The following is a 25,520-nucleotide window of genomic DNA, read 5'->3' as shown; positions in this document are numbered from 1 at the left end:
TGCAGTTAATGCAGGTAGGACTGTGGCTGGGTGAGGTGAAGTGCAGTTAGTGCAGGTACAACAACGGCTGGGTGAGGTGAAGTGCAGTTAATGCAGGTAGGACTGAGGATGGCTGGGGTGAAGTGCAGTTAATGCAGGTAGGACTGAGGCTGGCTGAGGTGAAGTGCATTTAGTGCAGATAGGACTGAGATTGGCTGAGGTGAAGTGCATTTAGTGCAGGTAGGACTGAGGCTGGCTGAGGTGAAGTGCAGTTAGTGCAGGGTAGTGCTGAGGCTGGGTGCAGTGAAGTGCAGTTAATGCAGGTAGGACTGAGGCTGGCTGAGGTGTAGTGCAGTTAATGCAGGTAGGACTGAGGCTGGCTGAGGTGAAGTGCAGTTAGTGCAGGGTAGGGCTGAGGCTGGCTGAGGTGGAGTGCAGTAAGTACAGGGTAGTGCTGAGGCTGGGTGCAGTGAAGTGCATTTAGTGCAGATAGGACTGAGGCTGGCTGAGGTGTAGTGCAGTTAATGCAGGTAGGACTGAGGCTGGCTGAGGTGAAGTGCAGTTAGTGCAGGGTAGGGCTGAGGCTGGCTGAGTTGGAGTGCAGTTAGTACAGGGTAGGGCTGAGGCTGGGTGCAGTGAAGTGCAGTTAGTGCAGGTATGACTGAGGCTGGCTGAGGCGAAGTGCAGTTAGTACAGGTAGGACTGAGGCTGGCTGATGCCAAGTGCAGTTAGTGCAGGTAGGAGTGAGGCTGGCTGAGGTGAAGTGCAGTTAATGCAGGTAGGACTGAGGCTGGCTGATGTCAAGTGCAGTTAGTGCAGGTAGGACTGAGGCTGGCTGAGGTGAAGTGCAGTTAGTTCAGGGTAGGGTAATGAACGGAGATTAGGACTGAGGCCGGTTGGTGAAGCTGGTGTGCAGTTCTGTCATGTCCTTGTGTCACTGTGTTAGTCCCAGACTTCAGCGCACGAGACCCTTCGATGTGCAGCCTCAGGGTCTGACGTCTTTAAGTGCATTTCACGTTTACGTTGCTGTTTGTTATTTCTCTAGATTTGTGTGTCCTGTTTTTGCCTTTCTGTATTTCTTTCTTCTGTTCCTCTGTTTTTCTTTCGTATTGCTGCGTCGCTCTTCATTTTGTCTTGGTTTGTAATTGTTTTCTTCATTCATGTCTTCCTCCTTCGCCCCCTCCCTCCCACTCCTCCCTCTTAGCAGGCGCTCTGGAATCAGCCCCTGCAGATGTGGGATGGGAGGCTCCCAGCTGTGTGAGGGGGCAGCCAGCCCGCTCCAAGCCCTGGCGCGGAGAACAACAACACCAGCACCTCAGAGGGGGACCGGAGGCAGCCGAGCAGCTGAGCTCCGCGGACAGCGCCGCCTTCCAACAGCTGGAGCCGGGTTACCCCACATCAGGGCGGGGAAGCCCTCCGTGCCTCGGCCGCCCGCACCGCTGCACGCCGCCGCCCCGAGAGCGCGGTCAGCGCACCACTCCTGCTGCTAAAATAAAACACCAACTCCCTGGACGCTCCCACCACCGCACCAGCCAAACACAACTTCGCGTCTGCAGAGCAGTCTGCTGATCCACGGACGGGCAGCATCTGGGGAGCTCCGCACCCCGCCCTGGAAGATGTTCACATCCGACTCCGGTGCCACCTGATCTCTCGGAAGAAACGGAATACAATCTCATGGTCTTAAAACGACAGCTGAGAACAACCACCAGAGCTTAATTTAACAAACGACTCCCCACTCTTCACCAAGAGAATGAAGACAACCTCCTGTCCTTCAGAATTTCACTCAACAGATTGAAAGAAACTGAAAAGGACTACATGGTTTTCAGGAAGAAGTTGTATAAAGTCACATGCTCTTCAGAAATAAATTAAAAACACCAGCCTGCTCGTAAAAAGAAAGCTGGAAACAACCACTGGAATGCAAGTAGTAAACAACCACCTATGTTCTTTAAGAATCTCCAGGTACCCACGGAGTCTTCAGAAAGAAACAGCAAGCATCCTGCAGCATTTCAGAAGAGACTGAGAACAACCACACGATCTTTAGAAAGAAGGTGAAAGGAACCACATGGCATACATTAAGGATCTGAAATCAACCACTACACACTAATCAACCTTCAGAAATATACTGAAGACACACTCCTGCACTTTAGAAAGAAGCGGACAGCACTGAAACTAACCGTGTGGTCTTCAGGAATGAACTGTTAAAATCGTCTGATCTTTAAAAAGAAACTGAACACAACCTGACTTTTTGAAAGACACTTCCACAACTACAGAAAACGATGGAGCTTTTGGAAATACACTGAAAAAAAGACAACAGGTTTTTCATGACAAAGCTTGAAACAACCACTTGGTCTTCAGAAGGAAACTAATCATAACAACTTGGGTTTAGAAGATCTTCAGAAAGAAATTGAAAACAACCACTTGGTGTGCGTAATGAAGTCAAATACAATCGCCTGGTATTAAGAGCGAAACTGAACACAGTCAATTGGTCTGCAAGCAGAAACTAAGGACAACCACTTCATCTTCAGGAAGAAACTGAAAACATCCACTTGATCTTCAGAGAGAGAGTGTTATCCTTGGTGAGGATGGGTCGCCACTGTTGTGTAGGACCTGCTTGGGGTGGGCACCGGAGTCGTGGTGAGATTGCGATCCTGCGGCCAATGCTGGTGCTCTGCACGCTGCTGTGGCCAGCATCCACCACACCCACGCCAACACCACCAGACGAGAGCGGGGAGGTAGTGGTAAGTGCGCTGCATGCACCGTTAACTCTCTTACAGTTACCTTTTGTTTTATTAAAATAGATTCATTATATGCAGGCTAACTGAATAAAAACACTGTCAATGTTTCGGTTTAAACGTCAAAAGGACACGTTCCCTAAATAAAGTGAGACACAAAAATAACGGAAAGAACTTGAGAGAATTAGTGCCACCTGCTCATTGACTATGGGACCTCAGTCCAAGTTGTGCAGAACATGTTTCCAGAAGATTTCCTGTGTAAATACCAATCTGCACTATCACAAGTTTTACCACATAAGATTGTGAACCCGGTAATACCAAACACGGTAATTGCACCTGCTTCTCCAGTCGCGTATTATATCCAGCGGCTAATCAGTGACAATAAAAAACCTGGATGATGGTCATTCTGGGTGCCGTATGCTTTTCCTCATCCAGAACCAAAGAATCATAATTGCCCAATTATTGTTGATAAACCCACCAACATTAGTAATGCTGGCGTATTCATAAACAAGCCCTACAAATAGAGAAGTTACACTACTGCGTTTATTATAAACAGACACAAGATGATGGAGGAAAACCAGACAAACACAACAAAAACCGCACACAATAATATAGGATATCACAACGATATAAGATCAAACCCCAGACTTTTATATCCTGTTTATGACCCTTCTCTATTCACTTACATTTTTGGCATTCTTATGGGATAGTGATAAGAACACGTGCGGGTGTGATTGACAGCTACAGACCCCAGGGCTCCAGCAATGCAAACCCAGCTTGGAAGAGTGAGCTCTACTGAGGTCATATTTCGGGCCACAAAGAGCCCTCGCCCTGAACCTACCTCTGAGAGGCTGGCCTCGTGGTGGAAGGACATTCCAGCCTGGAGCTAGTGGATCTGACAGCTGTGGCCTAGTGGTGGGAGGAAATGTCAGTATGGAGCCAGTTGCCCTGCAGTTGTGGTCTAGTGGCGGAAAGGTATGCCAGTAAGGACCCGGGGGCTTTGGGAGATGGGACCTAGTGGTGGGAGGGCGTGTCATCAAGGAGCCAGGGGCTCTGAGATGTGAGGCAGAGTGATGGGAGGCCATGTCAGTAAGGAGCCAGTTGCCCTGCAGCTGTGGCCTAGTGGCGGAAAGGTATGACAGTAAGGACCTGGGGGCTTTGGGACATGAGACCTAGTGGTGGGAGGACATGTCAGCAAGGAGCTAGGAGTTCGAACAGGTGTGGTATGCATGTCAGTAAGGCCCTATGAGAGCTGCAGTTGTGGCCTAGTGCTGGTGTGATATGCCAGTAAGGAGCCGCAGGCTTTGAGAGGTGTGGCCTGTTGGCGGGAGGACATGCCAGTAAGTAGAATGGTGCTTTAGTTGCAGAGGGCTAGTGGTGGTAGGACGTTATATTAAGGGGCCAGGGAGTCTATTTTTTGTGGCCTACTGGTGGTAAGACATGCCAGTAAGGAGCTGTTAGTCGTGAGCCCAGCTTTGTGAGGAGAGGTCTAATGGTGGCAGGACATGTCAGTAAGGAGCCCAGGGTATGTGAGATGAAGTCTATGGTGGTGTCTGGACAGCTCAGTAAGGAGCTTGTGCCTCTGACCTCAGCTCTAGGAGGTGACACCTAGTAGTGAAAGCACATGTCAGTAAGAAGCCCTGAGCTCTGACCGCAGCACTAAGAGGTGAGGCCTAGTGGGGAAATGAGGTCTGATACTAAAGATCCTGGAACTGTGACCCTAGTGGTGGTAGGACATGTCAGTAAGGAGCCAACGGCTCTGAGAGGTGTGGGCCAGGGGTGGTAAGAGATGTGAGTAGGAGCCCTGTGATGTGTCCTAGGGGTGGTAGGACGTGAGTAGGAGCCCTGTGATGTGTCCTAGGGGTGGTAGGAGATGTGAGTAGGAGCACAGCGGTGTGTCCTAGGGGTGGTGGGAGATGTGAGTAGGAGCCCTGCGGTGTGTCCTAGGGGTGGTAGGACGTGAGTAGGAGCCCTGCAGTGTGGCTCAGGGGTGGTAGGAGATGTGAGTAGGAGCCGTGCGGTGTGTCCAAGGGGTGGTAGGACTAAAGTAGGAGCCCTGCGGTGCGTCCTAGAGGTGGTAGGAGATGTGAGTAGGAGCCCTGCAGTTTATCCTAGGGGTGGTAGGACGTGAGTAGGAGCCCTGCGGTTTGTCCTAGGGGTGGTAGGAGATGTGAGTAGGAGCCCATAGGTGTGTCCTAGAGGTGGTAGGAGATGTGAGTAGGAACCCATAGGTGTGTCCTAGGGGTGGTAGGAGATGTGAGAAGGAGCCCTGCGGTGTGTCCTGGGGTGGTTGGAGATGTGAGAAGGAGCCCTGTGGTGTGTCCTAGGAGTGGTAGGACGTGAGTAGGAGCCCTGAGGTGTGTCCTAGGAGTGGTAGGACGTGAGTAGGAGCCCTGAGGTGTGTTCTAGGGGTGGTAGGACGTGAGTAGGAGCCCTGAGGTGTGTTCTAGGGGTGGTAGGAGATGTGAGTAGGAGCCGTGAGGTGTGTCCTAGGGGTGGTAGGAGATGTGAGTATGAGCCCTGAGGTGTGTCCTAGGAGTGGTAGGAGATGTGAGTATGAGCCCTGAGGTGTGTCCTATGGGTGGTAGGAGATGTGAGTAGGAGCCCTGTGCTGTGTCCTAGGGGTGGTAGGAGATGTGAGTAGGAGCCCTGCGGTGTGTCCTAGGGGTGGTAGGAGATGTGAGTAGGAGCACTGCGGTGTGTCCAAGGGGTGGTAGGAGATGTGAGTAGGAGCCCTGCGGTGTGTCGTAGGGGTGGTGGGACGTGAGTAGGAGCCCTGCTGTGTGTCGTAGGGGTGGTAGGACGTGAGTAGGAGCCCTGCGGTGTGTCCTAGGGGTGGTAGGAGATGTGAGTAGAAACCCTACGGTGTGTCCTAGGTGTGGCAGGACGTGAGTAGGAGCCCTGAGATGTGTCCTAGGGGTGGTAGAAGATGTGAGTAGGAGCCCTGCGGTGTGTCCTAGAGGTGGTAGGAGATGTGAGTAGGAGCCCTGCAGTTTATCCTAGGGGTGGTAGGAGGTGAGTAGGAACCCTGCGGTTTGTCCTAGGGGTGGTAGGAGATGTGAGTAGGAGCCCATAGGTGTGTCCTAGAGGTGGTAGGAGATGTGAGTAGGAGCACAGCGGTGTGTCCTAGGGGTGGTGGGAAATGTGAGTAGGAGCCCTGCGGTGTGTCCTAGGGCTGGTAGGACGTGAGTAGGAGCCCTGCGGTGTGTCCTAGGGGTGGTAGGAGATGTGAGTAGGAGCCCTGCGGTGTGTCCTAGGGGTGGTAGGACGTGAGTAGGAGCCCTGCGGTGTGTCCTAGGGGTGGTAGGAGATGTGAGTAGGAGCCCTGCGGTGTGTCCTAGGGGTGGTAGGAGATGTGAGTAGGAGCCCTACGGTGTGTCCTAGGGGTGGTAGGAGATGTGAGTAGGAGCCCTGTGATGTGTCCTAGGGCTGGTAGGACGTGAGTAGGAGCCCTGCGGTGTGTCCTAGGGGTGGTAGGAGATGTAAGTAGGAGCCCTGCGGTGTGTCCTAGGGGTGGTAGGAGATGTGAGTAGGAGCCCTGCGGTGTGTCCTAGGGATGGTAGGAGATGTGAGTAGGAGCCCTGCGGTGTGTCCTAGGGATGGTAGGAGATGTGAGTAGGAGCCCTGCGGTGTGTCCTAGGGGTGGTAGGAGATGTGAGTAGGAGCCCTGTGATGTGTCCTAGGGCTGGTAGGACGTGAGTAGGAGCCCTGCGGTGTGTCCTAGGGATGGTAGGAGATGTGAGTAGGAGCCCTGCGGTGTGTCCTAGGGGTGGTAGGAGATGTGAGTAGGAGCCCTGTGATGTGTCCTAGGGCTGGTAGGACGTGAGTAGGAGCCCTGCGGTGTGTCCTAGGGGTGGTAGGAGATGTGAGTAGGAGCCCTGTGGTGTGTTCTAGGGGTGGTAGGAGATGTGAGTAGGAGCCGTGAGGTGTGTCCTAGGGGTGGTAGGAGATGTAAGTAGGAGCCCTGCGGTGTGTCCTAGGGGTGGTAGAACGTGAGTAGGAGCCCTGCAGTGTGTCCTAGGGGTGGTAGGAGATGTGAGTAGGAGCCCTACGGTGTGTCCTAGGGATGGTAGGAGATGTGAGTAGGAGCCCTGAGGTGTGTCCTAGGGGTGGTAGGACGTGAGTAGGAGCCCTGAGGTGTGTTCTAGGGGTGGTAGGACGTGAGTAGGAGCCGTGCGGTGTGTCCAAGGGGTGGTAGGACATGAGTAGGAGCCCTGCGGTGTGTTCTAGGGGTGGTAGGAGATGTGAGTAGGAGCCGTGAGGTGTGTCCTAGGAGTGGTAGGAGATGTGAGTATGAGCCCTGAGGTGTGTCCTACGGGTGGTAGGAGATGTGAGTAGGAGCCCTGCGGTGTGTCCTAGGGGTGGTAGGAGATGCGAGTAGGAGCACTGCGGTGTGTCCTACGCGTTGTAGGAGATGAGAGTAGGAGCCCTGAGGTGTGTCCTAGGGGTGGTAGGATGTGAGTAGGATCCCTGCTGTGTGTCCTAGGGGTGGTAGGACGTAAGTAGGAGCCCTGCGGTGTGTCCTAGGGGTGGTAGGGGGTGAGTAGGAGCCATGCGGTATGTCCTAGGGGTGGTAGGACGTGAGTAGGAGCCCTGCGGTGTGTCCTAGGAGTGATAGGACGTGAGTAGCAGCCCTGCGGTATGTCCTAGGGGTGGTAGGAAGTGAGTAGGAGCCCTGCGGTTTGTCCTAGGAGTGGTAGAGATGTGAGTAGGAGTCCTGGTGTGTGTCCTAGGGGTGGTAGGACATGAGTGGGAGCCCTGAGGTCTGTCCTTGGGGTGGTAGAGATGTGAGTAGGAGCCCTACTGTGTGTCCTAGGGGTGGTAGGACGTGAGTAGGAGCCCTGCGGTGTGTCCTAGGGGTGGTAGGAGATGTGAGTAGGAGCCCTTAGGTGTGTCCTAGGGGTGGTAGGAGATGTGAGTAGGAGCCCTGAGGTGTGTGCTAGGTGTGGTAGGATGTGAGTAGGAGCCCTGCGGTGTGTCCTAGGGGTGGTAGGACGTGAGTAGGAGCCCTGCGGTGGTTCCTAGGGGTGGTAGGAGATGTGAGAAGGAGCCCTGCGGTGTGTCCTAGGGGTGGTAGGAGATGTGAGTAGGAGCCCTGCGGTGTGTCCTAGGGGTGGTAGAACATGAGTAGGAGCCCTGCAGTTTGTCCTAGGGGTGGTAGGAGATGTGAGTAGGAGCCCTGCGGTGTGTCCTAGTGGTTGGAGATGTGAGTAGGAGCCCTGCGGTGTGTCCTAGGAGTGGTAGGCCGTGAGTAGGAGCCCTGCGGTGTGTCCTAGGGGTGGTAAGTTGTGATTTGGTGTTCTGTGGTGTGTCCTAGGGTTCGTAGGATGTAAGTAGGTATCCTGAGGTGTGTCTAGGGGTGGTACGACGTGAGTAGGTGTCCTGAGGTGTGTCCTAGGGGTGGTAGGAGATGTTAGTAGGTGTCCTGCGGTGTGTCCTAGGCGTAATAGGACATGAGTAGGAGCCCTGTGGTGTGTCCTAGGCGCGGTAGGACGTGAGTAGGAGCCCTGCGGTGTGTCCTAGGGGTGGTAGGATGTGAGTAGGTGTCCTGAGGTGTGTCTAGTGGTGGTAGTACGTGATTAGGTGTCCTGCGGTGTGTCCTAGGGGTGGTAGGATGTGAGTAGGTGTCCTGAGGTGTGTCTAGTGGTGGTAGGACGTGATTAGGTGTCCTGCGGTGTGTCCTAGGGGTGGTAGGATGTGAGTAGGAGTCCTGAGGTGTGTCCTAGGGGTGGTAGGACGTGAGTAGGAGCCCTGAGGTGTGTCCTAGGGGTAGTAGGAGATGTGAGTAGGAGCCCTGAGCTGTGTCCTAGGGGTGGTAGGAGATGTGAGTAGGAGCCCTGAGCTGTGTCCTAGGGGTGGTAGGAGATGTGAGTAGGAGCCCTGAGCTGTGTCCTAGGGGTGGTAGGAGATGTGAGTAGGAGCCCTGAGGTATGGCCTGGCCGTGGGAGGGCATTCCAATGAGGAGCCGCGTGGCTCTGACTCCAGACTTCTGAGGTGATGGCTGGTGATGTCAGCCCCTGTTGGGCAAGGTTTCGTGGGCCCTGGTTCCTTCTCGGTAAGATCAGGTCTAGTGTGGGCCAGCACGTATCTGGCAGCAAAGGACCGTAAGGTAATGTCTCAACCAATGAGAGACACTTGTGGAGCCTGGACAGGGTCTCTGGGCTCGCGTCCCAGGCCTAGAGCTCGATAGCGTAGAGTTCAGGAGGGACACAGGCTCCTGCCCCTACACCCAGCTCTGTGACTAGAGACGCTTTTCTAGGCGCAGACCTGGGCCTCATAACGCGATGGAAGCCTCAACCGTTGATGCACTGTCTGCCGCCTCGTCACCCCCAGATCCCACGGGGTCTCCAGTTGAACCCTTGCTTACTAGATTCATTTACTATTTGTGTCTGCACAGCCTCAGGTCCTCCATGCATCCAGCGCTCTGTGCCTGCGGACAGGGTTTCAAGCGCTACTCCAGGGCCTCCTCCCACGACCCGTGCCAGACTGAGGCTTCTAGTGCTGGAGGTGGTAATGTGGGATGGGCGAGGGGCTTGGTGTGTTAAAGATGCCCACCTCTAGCTGCATTTATTCCACGTTTGGCATTTGAATATCTGAGACAGTTCTCTTCAAGTAACGCCTCATTATAGTGCAGCATTGTGCCTCCCTCCGATGCAAAAAGAACAATTGATGGACAGAATGCAGAACAATATCATATATGCACCCCAGTACAGAGATCTGGGCCTAAATCTATCCTTTTTTTGCTCACCATGCCATTCCAGTTTGAACCCAGCCATAAGCAAATCAGTCATTACCCTGAGCCCAATGGGAACAGTCCAGACCGAACTGCCAAGCCAAGTCCTTCCTGGACTGGAAACAAGCATCCTGGGACCGGTTTCGAACCCTCCAGAGCAATTAATCCACCCCCCTGACCAAGTGCACACCCGCTTCTTCCCTACCCTCTACTCTTAGAGGGTGGATCCAGTTAGATTGCCTCCTACCCCCCTGTTATGTACCCCGCTTCCCTTCTCTCCCTTTAATTCTGTGCCCTTAATCTGGACTGTCCAATCCATTGTTGCAAACCCTTGTTCGTGCACAGCGCCAGGTTGCTTTGTAGCTATGTTGGCGCTATATAAGTCACAACCACACTTGTACGGATTTTGAATAGCTCGCCAACCACCAGTTTCTTGGCCTTCCGGCCCTGTTGGGACTCACAGGGTAAAGGTTTGTTTGCGGATTTTTGGATTGTCAAAGGCGGGGGCTCTGCAGATGGGGAAGGAAGGTCTGGCTTTGACCGTATGGATACATTTAGATATGTCACTAGTGATTTCTCCTAATGAAGGGTGGTAGTGGTGGGGTGAGGGAATTCAAGTGCATGTGAGCCAGTGGATAGTCCCAGCAGGGGGGCCACTGAAGGGATGATCAGCTCTTCCTCCTACCTTCAAACTCTTGCTTGCCCATCATTCGGTGGCTTGCTGTCTAGCCAGTTTGAGAGCAGTCTGGAGTCTTTGGGTGACTGTTTATTATAACTTCCTGTTGTCTCTTTCCTCCAATGTCTTTCTCTGCATATATACACTCTCCATGGAGATTTTTCCTGCCTCAGGGCACACTTTTCAGTCTTCGACCTTTCTATGGCTGCCCACCTGTGCAAGCCATCTTGTCCTCACATGCATGTTTCCTTCCTGCAGTCTTCCCACTCCCTCCCTCCCTCCCTTCCTGTCTTGTGTCAGCTGCACTGAGCACGTGGCTAGGGAGACATCTCTTTTTTCTGCTGGGTGCATCTCTCCACTCTTCCCTTTGCTGTCTTAGGCCATTTAGTGGGGAGATCTGAAATATTATCATCTGTACCCCACGTGTATGTTTATTTGTTTAGCTTTTTGAAAAGTGTGGCCTTCATCTCACAGCATACTGGAGCAATGTGTACATTGTATAGGCAAAATAAGGGTTGTGCTACACCATCGTAGACTTATGAGGGGGGGACTGAAGGAGACACAAAGGGGCATATTTACAAGACCCATTGCCACCACAACGTGACGTTGTGGTGGCGATAGGGGCTTCGCCTTTGGCTTTACGCTGCCTTGTACATAAGGCACCCTTCATGCTGTATTCAGCGTGAAAGGGGAGCGTAATGAATGTTGAGGTGGGCATTGCACCGCAACACCCATTGATTTTGACACTGCCACCTAGTTACGAGGGCAGCGTAAATAGGAGGCAGCGCCAGCATTATGACCAGGGGAAACCTGGTCTTAAGATGGTGAAACGAGGAGAAACATTTTATTCCTCTTCGTTTTTGCTATGTGTACTTGCACAAGGCGGCACATATAGACAGAGCAAATTGCCATTGATTGTGTATGTGCAGGAAGGTGCCCCTTCCTGCACGTAAACAATAAAAAAATATGAAGTTTTGCAACTTCTGTGTGCTGCATTAAACACATAGAAGTTTCAAAACACCATAAATGATTGTTTATGTGCAGGAAGGCACACCTTCCTGCACATAAACAATCATTTCCCCCAATGCAGGCACCATTGCACTGTGGTGCAAGGGTGCTTGCGTTGGCTGTAGGCAGCTAAACTCAGTGCCAGCGCTAAGGGAAACTCAGGGGTTCGCCGCATTCTTGTGAATACGGCGCATCCCTTCGTTTTCATAATGGAGAAGCGTGTCGTTATCAATGTTTGCTTAACGCCACTTTCCACTCTGTTGTAAATATACCCCAAAGAGTGTCATGCAGATTCTAAGATTCTGAGGAAGAGACACAGCTGAAGACAATAGCACATCACAGAGGAACCGTAAAGAGTGTAATCCTTATCAGTGGTTAAATGAAAGACATTTGTACATCCCACAGATTCCAGGAGGCATAGAATACACAGTTTTAAATCCCTGTGAAGGGCGTAGCTGTGCATCTGGCTACCTTGAGTATTACCACACCAGTCTCTGTTAGAGATTACTCAAGATATGAAAATTGCAATTCAAAATGGAAATTATATTCTGGTAAAAGCACCCGAGAATAATAATTCGAATCGGGAGGTGATCAGGGAAGCTTCGGGAATAAATGCTTGAAAGCTCAGCCATTTGCAAAGCTGTACTGGTCACCTTTCTATTGCGTATTGCTATATTTGGGTATTAAACTGGTTCTACTGAGGTGCACCCAATTCCCAGAGGGTGTTATCAAGTTTAAAATGACCAAACAAGGAAAGAGAGGAAGATTGAAACATTTATCACTCTGCTACTAACTCCGATTTGTGCAGGGACAGGAGTTGGCGCACGCGTCAGTGTTTAACGGCCATCTCGTAAATAGGGCCAGTGCACTTAATGGAATTACAACTGTGTCTGGAAAATTGGCATTGAAACCATTTCACATAAAACCATTTCCACGAGGTAATTGGCATCAGTGGTCGAGGTGCATTAACAAAAGTATGGGACCCGTGATGCTGCAAGCAAAGGGGCGGAGTGAGTCAGTGTGGGGGCATGGTCAAAGGTGTGAAAAATATTCAGTACATTTTTGGTCTTTCATCTTCAGGTAACTACATATAAAAAAAAGCATAGATTAAATGAAAAATTAAATGCAAGTTACAGAAAGCACTGTGAACTTTTTAAGTCAATATTTTAAACTTGCAAATCACCCAGTATACGACAGGCTGCTAAAAATGTGCACAAATGTTTAAGATATAAAAGTTAGATTTTAGTAATACTCAGACTGTACGTAGTGTAGTTATTTTTTATACACGTCCTTTAAAAGCACACACTTTACAGCTCAGCTGGTAACTCCTTCACAATACCAATCAAAAAGAATAAGGGGCAGATTTATGAGGCTCTTGCGCCTCTTTGCGCCGCAATTGCGTCACTTTATTTGACGCAACGGCGGCGCAAACAATGCGCCCTATTTACAACGTGACGCATCTAGGAGATGCGTCACGTTGTAAAGCCCTGCGCCATCAGGAGGCGTTCCTGTGCAGGGGGGGCGTTCCTGCGCAGGAACGCCTCCTAAAACTGGCTGAGTGAAATCTATAAGATTTCACTCAGTCACTTTCTGGCCAATGCTGCGTCAAAAGCCTGCGCCTGCTTGAAGCAGGCGTAGGTCTTGACGCAGCATTGTTAAGATGGGGCACCCCCGAGCCTTGCTGGAGCTGCGTCGCGCTTGCGACGCAACTCCAGCAATGCGCCACCTTAATGGCACAGATGCGTCACGCATCTGTGCCGTTTTTGCCCCATGGTGCGCCGCATTGTAAATGCGGCGCACCATGGGTGGCGGAGCTGTGGCGCACATTAACTGGCGCATCCCTGGGGATGCGCCAGTTAACATAAATCTGCCCCTGAGTATCACCAGGAAGCCTCAGGTGATTTTTCTAACCTCCCTTACGTTTGCAGATTGACGAGTTGCACCCATTTATATTTCTTTCAGGGAATCAGACACCCTGGCAAGAAGGCTTATTTAGCTGTCTGCCACTCCCTTGGTCTCGGAGCACAGGATAATCCCTGAATGACACTTCAATTGAAGCATTTCAACTCTCGGAATTAACCATCTTGGGACGGTTGTCTTCTCGCAACAAGCATTTGCAATGCAATAGGTCTCGCATTTCCGAGAGTTTAAGGCTATTGGCATTGTAAATGACAATGCCTTTTATTTATCTGTTTTGATAATTAACACATAAATAAAAGGTATTGTCATTTACAATGCCAATAACTCAAACCCTTATAAATCTGAGACCTATTTCATTAAAAAAAAGCAGTCGCTATAGTCCCGGGCTGCTTGGAAAGTGAAAGTGTGCATGGTGCACTTAATGTTGCAGGAAAGCATGTTTTGCCTGCAGTAGGAGAAACGCATTACAGAAAATAATGCTTACAGACTACTGAAGTAAAAGGGCCAGTCCTCATGGGAGGTTACAAATGAAGACAAAGTGGTACTAAGGAGGGACTAACAATCCTATTAACGAATTAGAAGCCAGCGTTTTCGAAGGACATTAATACAAGCCAATGACAAATATGGGCGGAGAGTGGGCGACGCTTCAAGTCTATACTCAAATACAGCATGCCTCGCACAGCAGCACACCAGGATCGGTCTGAAAATGTGGAGGTACTGTTTTTCTAAAATTAAAATATTATGGGCACATCGTGCCCCTTAGACCCTCCCGACCCCCCACTTCGACCACTGATTGGCATCAACCCTTCCACAGCTGTTTGGCTTGGTTCATGTTTCACTCATCCTTATCTCACGACTGTCCATGAAGTGATGGCCTTTCACCGGAGGTTCTGTTTTTAGCATTTCTAAAGCACATCCCTGCTCCTAGCGTGGGACAACTGAAAGTCTGATGGGTGGAATTTTTCAAGTAAGGTCAACAACGCGTTATTCCTCTGTTTCATTCCAATCCATCATTTTTCCACCCCGGTGCCAATGCAGACAGTGAATAGTCATAGGTAAATTGGACTTGATTCTGCTCCAAAATGACTAGTCCAGCTTCTACGACCAGTCTAGATCTCATTTAGATGGAAACCCATGCAACCCCTGACCAGTTTTGGCTGGGCGAGAGGCTGAAAAGCTGCCCGAAGGATTGGCAGTGATTGGGATTCTTTTGATTGGGATACTTCACTCATTAACTATTGTGTTTTTAATGGTCTTCTGAAGTGGCACCAAAGCCCTGTGCTGCCCTTGCACATTTTGTATCAAGTCATGATCTTGTGTGTGCTTGGCATGAAGTATGACTTTAGTGTGATCAATGTTGGAAGCCTTGGAGTGTTATGTGTGGGAGATCCACAGGTTTTCCAGTGTTGCTGCCGCAGACCTGGTGCTGTGCATGGACATGTCTGTGTCACCCATAAGGGGTAGCATGAAGGTTTATTGGTTTATTAAAATACACATGGCTTTACGGTGATGTATACAATACATACACTTCATGCTGGTGCTTTGCCCAGGTATTCATTGTTTCTTGGCGCCTTCTCTTATAAGACAAGCCATTGCTTTGTCACTGGGTACGAGATGCAGTCGATATAGGATGGGATAATAGCCATAAATGTATTACTCTACAAAAACCTTCCTATTAGGGCTGAGAGGAGGTTCCAGTACCAGCAGCAAAAGGTACCACATAAGGAACGCTTTGTCTACAAAGGTCCCATATGGAACAATACAATAGAATCAGACAAGCACTTCCAGAGGAAGTACTTGGGGTACATAGCCTGAATGGCTCCAAGATGGCTTTATGTTAGTATGATGTGTTTTGTACAATTACTTTCAGCCTCATTGTGACCTGAAACGAGAATGTGTATCTTACTCACAAAACTGTCTCCTCAGTCTCCAAGGGACTTGTTACCAGACACCGGGCCTTATTCCTAGGCATAATTTTGTCCTCCATGTATCCTAAGGCCATGTCCGCGTCCCACTCACACATCTCTCCTCATCCTCTGTGAGCACTGATACCAGGCTTTGGACCTCACTCACATTTCCCCCTCACACACATCCTGAGTTTAGGGATACTAGAGGTCCTACATACACATACTTTCCTGCTTCATGGATCTGCATTGCATTTAATTAAATGAATGGCAATCTGATCTGGAAGCTCTCCCGCAGAGAACCTCAAATGGGCGACCAAGTGACTCAGAGTAGGCGGCTTCCCTGCACAGATTCATCCTGCCGGAGCCTACTACTCAGCTCAGCATGAGGCTGAGCTAAGCTTTCATTACATGAAATGGTACCTCCATTAATACCAGCTGTGCTGCTAGCCTATATTTATAGCTGCCATTACTGCCCCTGTGGCTTCAATTAGACCACCTTCCATCCTGGTGATATTGATGGTCCAAGGGCTGCATACAAGCTAGATCCAGAAGTGAAAGAAAGTTAGTCATTCGGAGAGTGGATTTTATCTGTCAGGGAGCTCTTTCCTTCATCCCGGACGATGATTGATGAAAACAGCTATTCATTACATAGGCGAAAGCGATGCATTACCAATGGTTGTTAAACCATGCAGGCAGAGCCGTAGCCAGAGGTATATTGTAAGGATGGCATGGCCCTCAGATATCATCAAACATTAAAACTGTGCACTCTGGGTGCATTCTCTCTCAAATGGAGGGAAAAAGGTACAGTATGCATGATATTAAATCACACACTGCTTATTGGTGTTTTTTTGTATTATTGCTATGATTAGTGGTACTACTAAATGTCAACTCCCAAAATATTGTGGTAAAAGAATATCGAGGACAGAATTTAGAAAGGTTAATGCATATAGGGAAGTTTGGTTTTTCTATTCCTAACTCCACATTTACGCACCTTAAATATAAATATAGGAAATCCGCAACATTCTATTTGGAATAACTTTGGCGCCGGTTGACGAATCTTCGCGATATTTTCACAACTAATGGCCAGCTCCGGTCCGCTCCTATCCTGAAAGTCTTGGGGTGAGTCGTCAAGCAGGGGCCGAGAAAAAACGGGGGTCCCAAAACATGTTTTCCCCATGCCGTTTTCCATAGGAACCGTTCATCGCGGCTACATCCCGAACTGCTGAACGGAATTACACCAAATTTGGCAAAGAGGTAGTCCTTGGTTCAAACTCGTGCCTTTTGATTAAATGGTGTAAATCCGTTAAGTAGTTCCTGAGAAAATTACATTTAAAAGTACATATATATCTATGGCCGCGCAGGATCAGTGCACCCTAAGCGCACCCTGCCGTGCACGAGCTCTATTCTATTTGGCTGTCAACACTCCAAATCAGGAAGTGCTGACAGCCAGGTAGAACCGAGGCACAAGAAACCTATAAAAACAAGCATTGGCATAGCCAATAGGTCTCGCTTTTGGTACCTTATAAGTATTTAGTTATGCAGCACAATATCCTTGGTGCAACAACATCAACTGTTGCATGGCTAAGCACGTATAAGGTCCCAAAGGCGAGGCCTATTGGCTATGCCAATGCTTGTTGTCATTGGTGATGGGCGTGACATCATCACAGACATCATTGCACTTTTACGCTCCTAAAATGTGCTCACAACCCACCAAATATTTCTATATTGTAACTTAGCATTTTTCATGTACTCTGTGCAGTGGCATTAAAAAGAAGTCTTGTATATATGACACATACCACAACACTGCAGGGCATTGTTTTTCATGACCGAAACTGAGTTTCACTCAAAGCCAGGGTCTCACACCACATGCATAAGCCAGACATAATGTATTTGCAAAGACTGGAAAAACAAAAAAAGCATCAAAAAAGGATTGCATTTTCTATAGAAAATGGGTAATAAGGAATTGATTGTAAAAAAAAAGTGTGATGATGGAAAGCATTTTTTCAGATTTAAAATAGTCCCTCATTCAAGAAGCACTCCGTAGGAGGACTGATACACCAAACAGCTAATAGCATCAGACTGACTGAGCCAAAGTGCACTCTGAGTTAATTTTGTTAAAGAGTAAGAGCAGGTTGACACGGCTGCACTAATAACCCAGACCTAATTAAAAAAATGCTAAAAATATGAGCATCCATATCTATTTGAAGAAGCTTTTAACTTGTTGTCTGGTTTCTGCCTATAGGCGTTCTCTGTCTGCCTTCTGTCTGTCTTTGGTTAGAAGAAAGTGGCTTCATGTAGTCGGCAGAATTATTGGCTTAATGCGACAAGCAATAGGTGGTTGGATGGATGGACAGAGACATGAGAAATAGGAGGAAAGGTTTGGATACGTGGATGGGTGATTGGTCTGCAGCAACATATCTGCGGATGACTGTCATACAAACGTGGGTGAATGATGAATGAATGGCTAGATGGACAGTAATTATAAAACAGTGTTGACGTCATATAGATGACATGAGCTGTTTCATGCACTAGTATGTACTCTTTGGCTTCACTTTAAGTCAATAAACCTACATTAAACCTAATATATATATTTTATCTCACTTGTCACACATTTCACTTTTATCGTCGTGAAAAAAAAGTAGTGACTTTTCTTAAAGTTTGAGTGACAATGTCAGGACTTCCACGACTGGGGCATCGCCTCTGTAGTCACAAGCTGTGTGCAAGGCCCAGACCTCGCGCCAGGATGAATGCTGCAACAGGTTGTTTTAGAAAGGTGAACCTTCGCCCTTGCCCATCTGCAGATAATCTTTGGGCGTGCTGCTGAAGTCACGGCCGTGTCTTCTGGCAGTCAGATAGACTTCTTCTCGTTTCCTTAATTCCTTGTAGGGACATCTGATTCCAGGGCATTCGGACTTCTAAATCCTGCTTTGCACAGCCTCGGGGACCTGGTGTTTAAGGAAAAGCTTCTAAAGGGACCAGGAGCCAAGGGCAGGAAAAGGTTGGCTCGGCTACTGGCGCAAGGCAAGGAGGACAACTTGAGGCCTGTCTGCTGGGGTCAAGCTCAACCGTTAAGTGACAGGCTGTGATAAGTGGGAGGTATTTTTCAGCTTTGCCCAGTTGCGCACCGCTTGTAAGGGACGTTTACTGTCTCACAATCCAGTATGCACTGTGCACCCTCATGTACATTGTGGAAGGGTGCAAGATCACACACTGGGGCGCAGTTCTTGCCACAGGGCAAACTACCAACCTCCAGACACAAATCTGTGAGCCAACACTCACGAGCACACTGACAAAATGTAAATCCTGAACTCTGCACTGCACTAAAATTGTATGACGTGACATCTGAATGGTCTTGGGCAAAAACTGCTGTGAAAGGAGTCCCGTTCCGACTCCGCAAACACAGACAGCAGGAAACAAAACACATCCAGGAGACAGGCTGGGGAGCAGGCCCCGGGGCCAGCGTGAAACCAGAGGCGGGGAGGTCTGAGCTCCGGGGAGGCATAGAGAATCAGAGGGGGTAAGGAGGGGCACGGAGGAGGTGGGGGAGGGGAGGAGAAAGAGAGAGAAAGAAGGTTGTGAAGGCTTGGGTATGAGAGAGTAAGGGATAAAGGAACGAAGGGGATATTGGGGAGGAAACATGGAAAGGCACTTATGTGAGCGCCCAGCGTGGATTACAGGACACACGCGCACCTTCTACAGTGAATATGGTAATATCTCTTAGTTAAATGCGGCAAGTTCCTACTGGGAGGGGGGCCATCCTGAGCTCACTGCGCAATGCCACCTAAGGACAAGTGCTCCAAGTTCAGCACATCCGGAGCATTCCTGGGTCTCCCGGAATGTGATAGCAGAGACAGAACAATGCATACAGCAATCGTAGGCAGCAGACGCACTTGTGCGCCTACTACAAGCAGAGAGGTTCTCCGTAATGCCGTCTGAGCGCGAGTGCCCCCAGGTATGTGCTCAAAGGGGGGGGGCACACACAATGTGGGGGTCGACTACCGCGGGAAGTGCGGGTGGGTATCGACGGGGTCAACAAAAAAAAACAATCAAAGGCCCAGATATTTCCTACTCCTGAAGGGTCAAAGAAGCCTCAGTTTTTGTGCAGGGCTTTGAACCCCAAGCACTTCTAAAGCTCTCAAAGGTGGAAACACGTCAGTGTAGTAAACCATAGCATGGTCGTGACCTGACTGGCACCCTGCACATGCTGATGAGACGTGAAACATTTGGTGAGTTGCTGCCTGCCCGAACAATACTGAGAAGGCATTCCCTTTCTCACGCTTACGTGAACTGAAGTCTATTGCAAGTGGGGGAAGTGTGCTGCGTATGCCTGCTGAAACTGTAAACGAGGGGGTCGCAAAAGGCAATTTTAAAGGCAGGATGCTTAGTAAATTTATAATCCTAATTGGCTGTTTGTAATTTTTAAAATAAAAAGGGAGGCTAAACAAACGTGTGTACAATGATTCTCAAAAACAAGGTGAGACGTGAAACATTTGGTGAGTTGCTGCCTGCCCGAACAATACTGAGAAGGCATTCCCTTTCTCACGCTTACGTGAACTGAAGTCTTTCGCAAGTGGGGGAAGTGTGCTGCGTATGCCTGCCGAAACTGTAAACGAGGGGGTCGCAAAAGGCAATTTTAAAGGCAGGATGCTTAGTAAATTTATAATCCTAATTGGCTGTTTGTAATTTTTAAAATAAAAAGGGAGGCTAAACAAACGCGTGTACAATGATTCTCAAAAACAAGCGATGCGCGCTCTGTGCTGGGGAGGGCCATTAGCCTGTAAGAACTCGCGGCAAGATCAAAGGAAGGGTGGGAGGGAGATTGGGGAACAGATGGCCATGAAAGTTTATGGGCCAAAAGCACGTGCCTGTGGCCACGTGAACTCGATGAAAACCGCACGAAAAAAGCAGTGGTTTCACGAGGATTTCGAGCACTTGAATTCTCGCCATTTCCCATTCCTTCGGAATGAGAAAGGCGAGACCTAACAACACGCAAAATGCGAAAAGGGGGCAGAGTAGAAACACCCTGACCCCCTAGGCCTGTTCAGGGGGTCCCACAAGGACCCCCAAGGTCAAAAAGTTAAAAAAAAAAAATTATAAATCGGCAAAATGTATAAATCAGCAAAATTCGCGCAGGATGCGCAGATCCTGCCGATCAAAAAAAAAAAAACGAAGCGCGGGGTCCCGCGCTTCAAGGTTAGTTAGCCCCGGGGGGCCAAATCCCGGGGACATGATGAAAAATAGTGAGGGGGCAATCCCCCCCACACTGCCCGGGGAATGCCACCCCCCGGGGCTTTAACATAATATATGCGGGGGCACACAGCCTCCCCTCAGCCCCGGGGACCGGCACCCCCCAGGGCTCAATGTAATTGCCATTGCAGGGGGGCACACTGCCCCCCCGCAGCCCCAGGGACCGCCACACCCGGGGCTTATTTTTTATTTAATCAAAAAAAACCTGTGTGGGGGCTTGAACCCCCCACACGCCCTGGGGACCGCCACCTCCCCGGGGCGCTCAATATGTAAATTGGGGGAGGGTCCATGTCGGACCCCCCAACCCCTGGGGCTTTGAAGAAGGAGGGAGCCCTCAAGGGCCCTGGGGACCGCCACCCCCAGGGCCGGCTCCTGCAGTGTCCCGGGGTGCCCACCGCCGGGACACTGTAGTTTGCTATGGCAGGGTGGGAGCCTCGCAGCCCCCACCCTGCCATAGCAAACTGCTTTGCTATTGGGAAGAGAGAGCAGGGAAACCTGCTCTCTCTTGCAAATAGCAAAGCAGATTGCTTTTCCACATGGGAAGCAGCATGTTAGCTGCTCCCCGTGTGGAAAAGCAATGCCGGCGGGACCGAGGAGGGATTGGGTACCCCCCCACGGTACCCAACTGAGAGGGCCAGCCCCAGGGGATGGGTCCCCGGGGCCCAGGGGATGGGGTCCCCGGGGCTATTAGTGGCCCAGGAGAGGGGACACGCGCCCCCCTCCTCAAATTATAAAACAATAAATAATAAAAAAAACAAAGGCTGGCCCCAGGGAATGGGATACTTCTCTTATTAGTTTAATCCCGCTTCTGATGATGGGGATAATCTTAGTGATAGCGAAGCACGGTCTCTTAAAATTCGACCCGACACACGTATCCGGGTTGCTGTGTAAAGGTGTGTCGGGTCGGATTTCAAGAGACCGTTAACAATACTCATGAAGTGTATGTATCATCGATAATTGAGGAACCACAGTGTCTCTTCTTCTATCTAAACTGATGAAGGATTGCACGTGGTAAAGGTTCTATATGAATAGAGTTGATCCATGAAATGAATACACAGTGCCATCAGGCATTCACTGGGTGTGTTTAAAGTGAAATAACCACCTCTCAGTTTTTTTTTGTTTTTTTTATTTAGTAAATTTTTTATTGATAAAAAAAATATAAGTGGAATATACATTGGCAGTTTTTTTATATATACAGTCCATTTGTGAATGCGCGCTTTTCCCTTTGGTTTCCCCCAGGTGAGAGGAGGGGGGAGAGTGAAGGAGAAAAAGGAGAGAAAGAGAGAAGAGGAGAGGGGGGAAGGGGGGGGGTGTTGGGGTGCCTCACTTGTGGTTATGGTTGCTTGGTCTTCCTCAGATGCTCGTCGAGTGGGCCCCACATGTGTACTTTGGCGTTGTGCTCCTTAGAGAAATTGCCTGTGATGTTGTCTGCTCCTCTCAGGAAGGTGACCCAATTAATCCACGTTTTAAAGTTCGCTTTGGACGTGTTCTTCCAGTTTGTCAGGATTATTTTTAGGGCCGCTGTGAGGAGCAGGTCTAGTAGGTCTCTTTCTTTTCTGCTGTTTAGGTTTGCGGTCAGGTGTTCTGTTGCTAGGCTTACAAAGCTGATTGTTAGGTCTGCTCTGAGCATGTCGTTTATGAAGGTGTTGATCTGTGTCCAAAACTTATTGACTTTCACGCATTTGAAAATGAGGTGCTCGAGTGTTCCTTCCTCTTTTTGGCAGTTCCAGCAGTTGCCCGATTCTGCAATGCCGACCTTGTGGAGCTTGGAAGGTGTCCAGTAGGCCCTATGGAGGAGCCAGAATTTGGTTTGCGCTAGTTGTGGGGTGACTTTGTTTGTTGTCGCTGAGCCCCACATTTTTGCCCGTTCTTTTTCATTTAGTTGCCTGCCTAGGAGTGTTTCCCATGTGTTTGTTATTTTCTTGTTTTGCGACAGTGTAGAGGGGCTCAGGAGCTTGTAGATCTTTGCAGTTTGGTGGCCTGCTGAGTTGAGGGTCTGCATATATTTGATGATGCTTGGTTCCTCTCTGTGTAGGTTTGCTCTCGTTATGGCTGTCTTGATCTTGAGGAAGTTGTAGAGCTCTTGGTTTGGGAGACCGTGTAGTTGCTGTATGTTTTGGAATGTCAGCGGTTCCTGCTTGGTTTCCATCTGTTTGGGGAGACTAATTCCTTTCTCGATCCATATGTCGTTGTGCATTGTTGCCCCTTGGTAAGTTACTTTTGTATTGAACCAGATAGATTCCCATGCTGTGCCTTTCAACTTCTGCATCATGCGTCTGTCTATTTTCATCAGCGCTTCCCTCGTGTGTTTCAGTATTGGGTTAGATCTTTGGGGGTGTCTGTTTGCTGTTAGAAGAGCTATTGGGTTGAGGCCTCCCAGGATGTCTTTCTCTACCTCTATCCAGACTGGTTTGTATGTTTGGGTGTCGTCTACCCAGGCTGTACCTTGCCTTGCCAGGCAGGCTGTTTGGTATGTTTTGAAATTTGCCAGATTGAGGCCCCCAAGGTCCTTGGTTAGTCTCAGTTTGTGTAGGCTGATTCTGGGTTTTTTGTTTTTCCATAGGAAGATGTTAATAAGTTTGTCTAGTTTCTTGTGGAAGGCTTCTGTCATCAGGAGTGGTAGCATGGTTAGCGCGTAGTTTATCGCCGGCGTTATCATCATTTTGATAGTTTCTATCCTTCCCCACCAGCTTATGTATTTTGGCGACCATAGTTCTAGTCTTTCTTTTATTTTTTTCAGCGTTAGGTCCTCATTGTGCTGAAGCGTGGATGATAGGTCTCTCCCAAAGTGCAGTCCTAGGTATTTGAGTGGTTTTGTCTGCCATGCCAGGCCGGATTCCCCGAGGACCTCTCTTGTGGTGTGGACGTTCATTGGTTTGCACTCCGATTTGTCTTTGTTGAGTTTGTACCCTGAGGCTTCCGCGTACTCTCCTATTGTGTCCATGAGCGCTTTTATTGACGGGGATGGGTTTGTGGTTGTGATTAGGATGTCATCCGCGTACGCCGCTAGTTTAACTGTCTTCTCTTTGACCTTGACGCCCGTAATTTCCGTATTGTCTCTAATTCTAGCTAGTAGGGGTTCTAGTGCCAGCAGGAAGAGGCCGGGAGAGAGGGGGCATCCTTGTCTGGTGCCTCTTCCTAGTGTGAGCGTTTCGGATGTACTTCCGTTCACCACTATTTTTGCTTTTGGTTTGTTGTAGAGGGCCATCACCATTGCTATGTATTTCTCCCCCAGGCCGAATCTTCCCATGCAGTTTCTTAGGAACTGCCAGGAGACTCTGTCGAAGGCTTTCTCTGCGTCTAGCGCTATCATGACTGCCTGTTCGCTGCTTTGTGTTGTGTGATTGATCAGATGGCATAGTAGCCTTGTATTGTCTTGCGATAGCCTGCTTTTGATGTATCCCACTTGTGAGCTGTGAATGATGTCTGGTAGAACTTTGTTTAGTCTATTGGCTAGTATCTTTGCGTAGACTTTGCAGTCGACGTTTATTAGCGAGATGGGTCTGTAGTTCTGAGGGTACTGTGGGTCTTTCCCCTCCTTGGGGATTATTGTGATGTTTGCTTCGCTCATGGACTCCGTCATTTATTTATTTATTTATTTAGAAGTTTTCTATAGCGCTAACAAGACCCGAAGGTAGCAGAGCGCTTTACAGTAACAGGCGTGACAGGGTGAACAACAAGACATGTAACAAGTAGAGGCAGTCCAGTATTGGGGGAGGGAAAGTGCGTAACAGTGGGACTTTTGGTGTAAGGATACATAGCTAACACATAGTTCAGTGGGAGATCCTGGTTATCTGGGACCTAGGGAGCGGAAGAGGAACAAGGATTTGAGTTGGTTCTTGAATTCCGCATAGGACGGTAGAGTTCTGATATGTGGAGGGATAGAGTTCCATATTTTGGGGGCATTTCCAGTGAAGGAGCAGTCCGCAGTTTTCTTCTTTCTGGTTTTTGGAAGGATGAGCAGCAGGGAGTTGGAGCTTCTCAAATATCTGCTTTGGCCTGCTTTTTTGAGCTTGGTTGCCAGGTATTCAGGTTTACCGGTGTGGAGGGCTTTGTGGGTTAGGCAGGCCGTTCTGAAGGAGCTACGCATTTCCACCGGAAGCCATTCAAGTTCTTTGAGTGCTGGGGAGATGTGGTCGAATTTTTTGCATCCTGTGATCATTCTTGCTGCCGCATGTAGTGTTGTTTTTAGTGGCGCCAAGTGTGATTTGGGGATACCTGTAAGGATTGAATTCCCATAGTCCAGTCTAGATAGGACTAGAGATTGTGTAGCTAGTTTAAGATCCTTGTTAGGAATGAAAGGTTTGATTTTGTTCAGCAGTCTGAGGTTGAAGAAAGCAATTTTTGCCGAGTTCTTGATGTGGTTTGTCAAGGTGAGTTTGGGGTCTAGGGTGAAGCCCAGAGATTTGACGGAGTCCGTTGGCGTGAGAGAACCTTTAAGAGCATCGATCGACTTCAGCCACTCCATGACTTGAGGGTTGTCTTCTTTGTTTGATATGAGAAGGGTTTCGGTCTTGTCGGGATTGAGTTTCAGGTGGTTTTTTGTCAGCCAATCTTGAACATCTTTTAAGACAGCATTTAGTCTATGGATGTCGTTGGGTGAAGAGGTTTCCAGGTAGATCTGCGTGTCATCCGCGTAGAGGTGGAAGAGGATGTTGGCATTCCTGAGTAGTTTGGCGAGCGGTTCCATATAGATGTTGAAGAGCTGAGGAGAAAGTACTGATCCTTGGGGGACACCCTTATTGACTTGCTGTGTTTCGGAGGTGAAGTTCTTCAGTTTTATTATTTGCGAGCGGTTGTGGAGAAAGGAAGAAAACCAGTCAAGAACTACCTCGCCGAGGCCGGCTCTTACTTGCAGAGTTTTGATGAGGAGCTTATGGTCTACCGTGTCGAACACTGCGGATAGATCGAGGAGTATGAGAAGGCAGCACTTGTCAGCGTCAAGAGAACCGTGAATGTCGTCTATGATGTTCAGCATTGCGGTTTCTGTGCTACGACCTTGTCTGAAGCCAGATTGGAGGGGGTCCAGGAGATTGATGTTATCCAGGTGATGAGTTAGTTGCAGGAGCACGCAGCGTTCCAGTGTTTTGGCGAGTAGAGGGAGGTTGGATATCGGTCTGAAATTGTTCAAGTCTGCAGAGTCAAGGCCGGGTTTTTTCAGCAAAGGTGTGACTTGTCCCATTTTTAGACAGTCGGGGACCACTCCGCTTTGTAGGGAGCTGTTTATGATTTTGCCCCATATTGGTGCTAAGGTGAGCTTCATTTTTTTGACAAGTGAGGGGGGAATGGGGTCTGAGATGTGAGCTGATGGTTTGGAG

The 25,520-nt window shown here is 49.3% G+C and overlaps 1 protein-coding gene across 1 annotated transcript in view; it reads left to right on the top strand.

Moving 5' to 3' along the window:
* Positions 1-1,250: 1,250 nt before the first annotated feature.
* LOC144789783 (matrix metalloproteinase-17-like) overlaps positions 1,251-25,520 on the top strand; it is a 184,089-nt gene continuing 159,819 nt past the window's right edge. The window contains exon 1 of the mRNA XM_078665354.1: positions 1,251-2,717. Within this exon, the coding sequence (XP_078521480.1) occupies positions 2,562-2,717 (156 nt within the window). The 5' untranslated portion in view covers positions 1,251-2,561. The remainder of the gene's footprint in view (positions 2,718-25,520) is intronic.

The sequence above is a fragment of the Lissotriton helveticus genome, chromosome 1_1, assembly GCF_964261635.1.
Source record: "Lissotriton helveticus chromosome 1_1, aLisHel1.1, whole genome shotgun sequence".
Lineage (NCBI taxonomy): Eukaryota > Metazoa > Chordata > Amphibia > Caudata > Salamandridae > Lissotriton > Lissotriton helveticus.
This window is presented reverse-complemented; position numbering and strand designations above follow the sequence as displayed.